The sequence below is a fragment of the Sapajus apella genome, unplaced genomic scaffold (assembly GCF_009761245.1).
Source record: "Sapajus apella isolate SASKATOON/1434 unplaced genomic scaffold, GSC_monkey_1.0 scaffold51, whole genome shotgun sequence".
Classification (NCBI taxonomy): Eukaryota; Metazoa; Chordata; class Mammalia; order Primates; family Cebidae; genus Sapajus; species Sapajus apella.
This window is the reverse complement of record NW_022436991.1, coordinates 8,582,038-8,588,037: the sequence shown is the minus strand read 5'-3', so window position 1 is coordinate 8,588,037 and position 6,000 is coordinate 8,582,038. Positions and strand designations below refer to the sequence as shown.

The window sequence follows — 6,000 nt, the reverse complement described above, 5'->3', positions numbered from 1 at the left end:
CCCCCTTCTCTCCCCTCTTCCCCTCCCCTTCCCTCCCTTCTCCCTTCCTCTCCCTTCCCTTCCCTTCCCCTCCCTTCCCTATCTGAGTCTCGCTCTGTGGCCCAGGCTACAGTGCTGTGGGTCTCACTCTGTTGCCCAAGCTACATATAGTGCACTGAAACAATCATAGCTTACTGCAGACTCAAACTCCTGGCCTCAAGCAATCCTCCTGCCTTGGCCTGCCAGAGTGCTGGAATCACAGGCATGAGACATCGTGACTGGCCAATCTTTTCTCCAACAATGGTTTGGTTCTTCAGTCCCCTTTGTGTCGTATGTCTCCTGCTTAGGAAAAAGACCTACCAGCTTCTCAGGATGGCCACCAGGGAATCCAGCCCCTTGAGAGTGAAGATCTTCTTCAGGGCTTGTAGCAGGTTGCTGCCTCCAGCAGGCTGCAGTGTCTTTACCCAGAGCTTAAGCTCCCGGAGGCTGGGGGTAGACAATGACAGCAACCTAATTATAAGACTGTTTGTATTGAATTTCATTTTTATCTTTTTTAGAGATAAGGTCTTGCTATGTCACCCAAGCTGAAGTGCAGTGGTGCAATCATAGCTCACTGTAACCTCGAACTCCAGGGCTCAAGCGATTCTCCTGTCTCAGCCTCCCAAGTATCTGGGACTGCAGGTATGTGCCATCCTGCCCAGCTAATTTTTACATTTTATGTAGAAGGCCGGGCATGGTGGCTCACGCCTGTAATCCCAGCACTTTGGGAGGCCAAGGTGGATGGATCACTTGAGGTCAGGAATTCAAAGCCAGCCTGACCAACATGGTGAAGCCCCATCTCTACTAAAAATACAAAAAAATTTAGCCGGGTGTGGTGTACATGCCTGTAATCTCAGCTACTTGGGAGGCTGACGCAGGAGAATTGGTTGAACTCCAGAGGTGGAAGATTGCAGTGAGCTGAGATTGTATCACTGCACTCCAGCTTGGGCAACAGAGTGAGGCTCTATCTTAAAAAAAAAATTATGTAGAGATGGGGGTCACACTATGTTGCCAGGCTCATCTTGAACCCTTGGCCTCAAGAGGTCCCCCTCTCTACCCTCCTAAACTGCTGGGATTACAGGTGTGAGCCCAAACCTGGCCTGTAGTATTAGGTACCAGGCCCAGGACAAATATTAGCTCATTTAAACCTAACAATAACTTGTTAGCGTGGTACCTTTATTTCCATTTTGTAGATGAGGAAACTGAGTTAGGACTTGCCCAAGGTGATACTGTAAGCAACTGGTAAAACTGAGATTTCAAACCAGGTCTGACTCTAAGATATGAGCTTCTAGCAGTTGTCCTATGTGAGGGTCTGGGGCTGAGTTTCTGCCTCCCTAAACCCACTCTCTTGGGAGCCAGCCCTCAACAGGCCAGCCTCAAAGAAGAGAAAGCACTCTGGCTGTGCAGCTATGTCCCATGTGAGTTGGGGTACACACCACTGATGAAACGAAAAATGACTTAACTTGGTTCTTTCTTGGCTAATACTTTGCATGGCACTGGTAAAAGAGGTTCTTTCTGTTTCAAAAAATCAAAAATCTGAAAGAGAAAATTTCAGTGTGGTACTAAGAAGTCGGTCTTTCATTATTATAACTGTCAAGTCTATCTTTTGAACAGCAAGAACAAGTCCCTGGTCTAACACCTTCTCTAGCCAATAGATTTCAGCTGGAATTTAAAACCACTGTTTTAAGGCTGGGCACAATGACTGACACCTGGAATCCCGCCACTTTGGGAGGCTGAGGCAGGCAGGTTACATGAGGTCGGAAGTTTGAGACCAGCCTGACCAACATGGAGAAACCCTGTCTCTACTGAAAATGCAAAATTAGCCAGGTTGGTAGTGCATGCCTGTAATACCAGCTATTCGGGAGGCTGAGGCAGGAGGATCGCTTGAACCTGGGAGGCGGAGGTTGCGGTGAGCTGAGATCACACCATTGCAACAAGAGTGAAACTCCGCCTCAAACAAATAAACAAACAAACAAACCCCACTGTTTTTCTCTCATTGTATTTATTAATATGGTTGCTTTCTTTTTTTTCCTCAAAGCCATTAAAGACAGACATATGGTTGCTTTCTAATTATAGAAATATAACTGCATGATTATAGCAGTATAATCATGCAAGTGATATGGGCTTCTCAGTTATGTTACTGATAGAAAGTTTCCTTCAGGCGAGGAGCAGTGCCTCATGCCTGCAATCCCAGCACTTTGGGAGGCTGAGGGGGGAGGAACATTTGAGGCTAGGAGTTCAAAACCAGTCTGGTCAACATAGCCAGACCCCATATCTACAAAAAAGAAAAATTAAAAAAAATTAGTTGGGCACAGTGGTACCCTCCTGTAGTCCCAGCTACTGTGGAGGCTGAGGCTGGAGAATCATTTGAGCTCAGGAGATTAAGACTACAGTGAGCTATGACTGTATCACTGCACTCCAGCCTGGGTGACAAAGCAAGACCTTATCTCAAAACTACAACAGCAGCAAGAAAACAAAAAACCCCCAAAAACAAGTTTCTTACCAGCCTGACCAACATGGTGAAACCCTGTCTATACTAAAAGTATAAAAGTTAGCCAGCTGTGGTGTGTGCCTGTAATACCAGCTACTCAGTAGGCTGAGGCAGGAGAATGGCCTGAACCTGGGAGGCAGAGGTTGCAGTATGCCGAGATTGTGTCACTGCACTCCAACTAGGGCGACAAACCGAGACTCAATCTCAAAAAACAAAAACCAAACCAAAGCAAAACCACAAGTTTCTTTCAACAATAAATAAATAGAATTGAAGTAAAGAAAAATCAACAATAGTATACATGGTAGGTAGGCTGGGTGTGGTGGCTCACACCTGTAATTCCAGCACCTTGGGAGGCTGAGGGGGGTGGATCACTGGAAGTCAGGAGTTCCAGACCAGCCTGGCCAACATGGTGAAACCCTGTCTCTACTAAAAACACACAAAAAATTAGCTGGGCATGGTGGCAGCACCTGTAATCCCAGCTACTTCGGAGGCTGAGGCAGGAGAATTGCTTGAACCCAGGAAGTGGAGGTTGCGGTGAGCTGAGATTGCACCACTGCACTCCAGCCTGGGTGACAGAGTGAGACTCCATCTCAAAAAAAAAAAAATTAAAAATATAAACAATAGTACACATGGTAAAGATATGACAGGGATGTGACAAGAGAAGTCGAGGAGGTCCTGAAGGTGCAGAACTTTGGCTACCATCCCTAACAACCCAGAGATCAGTGCTCCACCGAAAGTGGAAATCAGTTTAAAATGTTCTTGTTCACTGAGTACCTGGCACTTGCCAGGAACTTCATTTTCATTTCATCTTCAGAAGAGTCCTGTGAGGAGTGAGCAGGATTGGCCTTGTTCTGCAAATGAGAGAGTCAAGACCACCCAGTGACTGTTGGGGTTGGGATTCAAAGCCAGAGCTGCCAGAAGTGGGCATTTCTCTACCTGGAAGGGCTCCTCTTCACAGCTAGTGCTGGTGAGGGTGCTCTTTACAGTAGTGATTACTACTCCCTGCTAGTAATCGACACACATACTTTTTTTTTTTAAAACTTTTTAATTTTTTGGAGACAGGGTCTCTCTCTGTCGCCCAGGCTGAAGTGTGGTAGCACAATCATAGCTCACTGCAGCCTCAACCTCCCTCCCAGGCTCAATCAAACCTCTCACCTCAGGCTCCTAAGTAGCTGGAGCTACAGGCCCATGCCACCACATCAGGCTAATTTTTAAATGTTTTGTAGAGATGCGGTCTCACTGTGTTGCCAAGGGTGGTCTCAAACTCCTGGGCTCAGGCAATCCTCCCAACTCGACCTCCCAAAGTGATGGGATTACAGGCGTGGAGCAGCTGGCCCTGGCCAAAGCATGTGCCTTTTCCTGGGATCTGGAATCCAGTCCTGGCTCTGCCGCTTTTGGCATCTTCCCTAACCTGAGTCTGCGTTTCCTCATCTGCAAAATGAGGATAATAATCCTATTCCGTGGGGTGGCTATAAATACTAAATACAATCATCTATGCAAAGCACCTAGTGTGGTAACTAACCAACACATGTTGGATGATCAAGGACACTCCTTTCATGGAAAAGAAATTTCTACTCATTGGATAAGTAGAGATTCTTACATGCCTCTCTCCTATCCCTCAAAAAAACCCGCCAGACTAGAAATCCACAACTAAAGGACATCTATGCAGTGGAATACTCTGCAGTCATTAAAACAAATGAGGTAGATTTTGTATGCACTGACAGAGAGATTCAAGACCAGCTGGAAAGCAGTGTTATGCAGCTCCTCTTTATGTCAAAATAAGAAGGTAAACACACAGATGCATGTGTGTGCAAAGACTTATTTGTGGGAGTGGATACAAGAAACTGTTTTGGGCCATGAACAGCATCTCACATCTGTAGTCCCAGCACTTTGTGAGCCCGACTGAAATGCACTTGAGGCCAGGAGGTCAGGACCAGCCTGGGCAACATCCCATCTTTACAAAAATAAACTGGCCAGGCGTGGTGGCTCACGCCTGTAATCCCAACACTTTGGGAGGCCGAGGTGGGTGGATCAACTGAAGTCAGGAGTTTGAAACCAGTTTGGCCAACATGGTGAAACCCCATCTCTACCAAAAAATTTAAAAATTAGCTGGGCATGTGGCCAGCTACTTGGGAGGCTGAGGCATGAGAATCACTTGAACGCAGGGGTGGAGGTTGCAGTGAGCCAAGGTCACACCACTGTACTCCAGCCTAGGCAACAGGGACCCTATCTAAATAAATAAATAAATACAAACGCAGCAGGGTGTGGTGGCACATGCCTGTAGTCCCAACTACTCAGGAGACTGAGGTGAGAGGATTGCTTAAGTCTAGGAGGTCAAAGCTGCAATGAGCTATGATTGTGCCACTGCACTCCAGGCTGAGAGACACACAGAGATCCTGTCGCTAAAAAAAAAAAAAAGTAGGGGGAGACTCATTTGCTATTATTTATCATTCTTTCATACTGCTGGAATTTTAAAAAACCATGCATTGTGTTATTTTCACAATAAAACTATCTTTGCTAGTTTGCTGGATAAAAAGTATCTTGTGGTCACCTTATCTTTCAGTTTATGAACTGCTCATGAAGGTGGCCATCCTTCCAAAACTTGTTTCTGCTTTTGTGAGTTGTCTCTTTGTACTCACTTAACTAGTAGGGTCCTGGGGTTTGCATTTAAATCATTCAATAAAGACTCTGCTGCTTAAGAGGAAAATGAACAAGTCAGCATCATGGTCAGGCAGAAAAGCCACTCACGTGGATGCGCTGACTTCCGTGGGGTCTGGCCAGAGGGACCTGGTGGTGGTGCCAAAGGAAAGGACAAACAGCTTCTCCTTGTGGCTCAGCTGCTCATCGATGAGGCTCTGTTGGACAAAAGGACGTCACTGGCTCCCAGAGCCAGGGGAATGGGGAGCCTGGCTTTGCCTCTCTCGCCTTGGCCGGCCCCTGGCCTCTCTGGGCGGGGTGTGAGCTGTGCTGAAATAGGGCTGCTTGAGGCTCAGCTTAGCAGCAGCCTCAAGCCAACATTTGCTTCCCACCTGCTGGGCCTCCTGCGGGTGGGATGAGCATCTGGGCTGCCATCTCAGTGTGTGCTATAGCGAGACCCTTGACACTTACCTGTGGCATCCGGAGAGGGAGGACAGAGGTCAGGGGCCATGGTTTCTCTCTAAGGCATGTGAGCTGGAGGCGGAGCTGGTGAGTATCTGTAATGCCTCCCTCTTCTTCCTGGCCAGCTGGAAGTTCTACCTGTATGCTACCCCCATGAGCCCTGCCCTGGCTAATAGTAGACTACTCCACCTGGGAGATCTTTGGAAACCCTGTGCTGAGGACTTGTCATAAAGGGGGAGACTTCTCTGACAGCTGTCCCCTGACATCCACTGAGACCAGGAACAGGGGACAAATCTGGAGGATGGCCCCACACTGAGCCTCTGTAGGACCTGTACAACATACAATGGGCTATTGCTGCCATGGCACCTGTGAGAAAATAGCCCCTCCACATC

The 6,000-nt window shown here is 47.5% G+C and overlaps 1 protein-coding gene across 8 annotated transcripts in view; it reads right to left on the bottom strand.

Annotated features, from left to right (window-relative positions):
* VWA3A (von Willebrand factor A domain containing 3A) overlaps positions 1-6,000 on the bottom strand; it is a 68,694-nt gene that overhangs the window by 42,213 nt on the left and 20,481 nt on the right. For all 8 annotated transcript variants that reach the window (XM_032242906.1, XM_032242905.1, XM_032242907.1 and 5 more), the window contains 2 exons: positions 5,258-5,364; positions 340-465 (listed from right to left, as the gene is read on the bottom strand). In XM_032242906.1, coding sequence (XP_032098797.1) covers positions 340-465; positions 5,258-5,364 — 233 coding nt within the window. The remainder of the gene's footprint in view (positions 1-339; positions 466-5,257; positions 5,365-6,000) is intronic.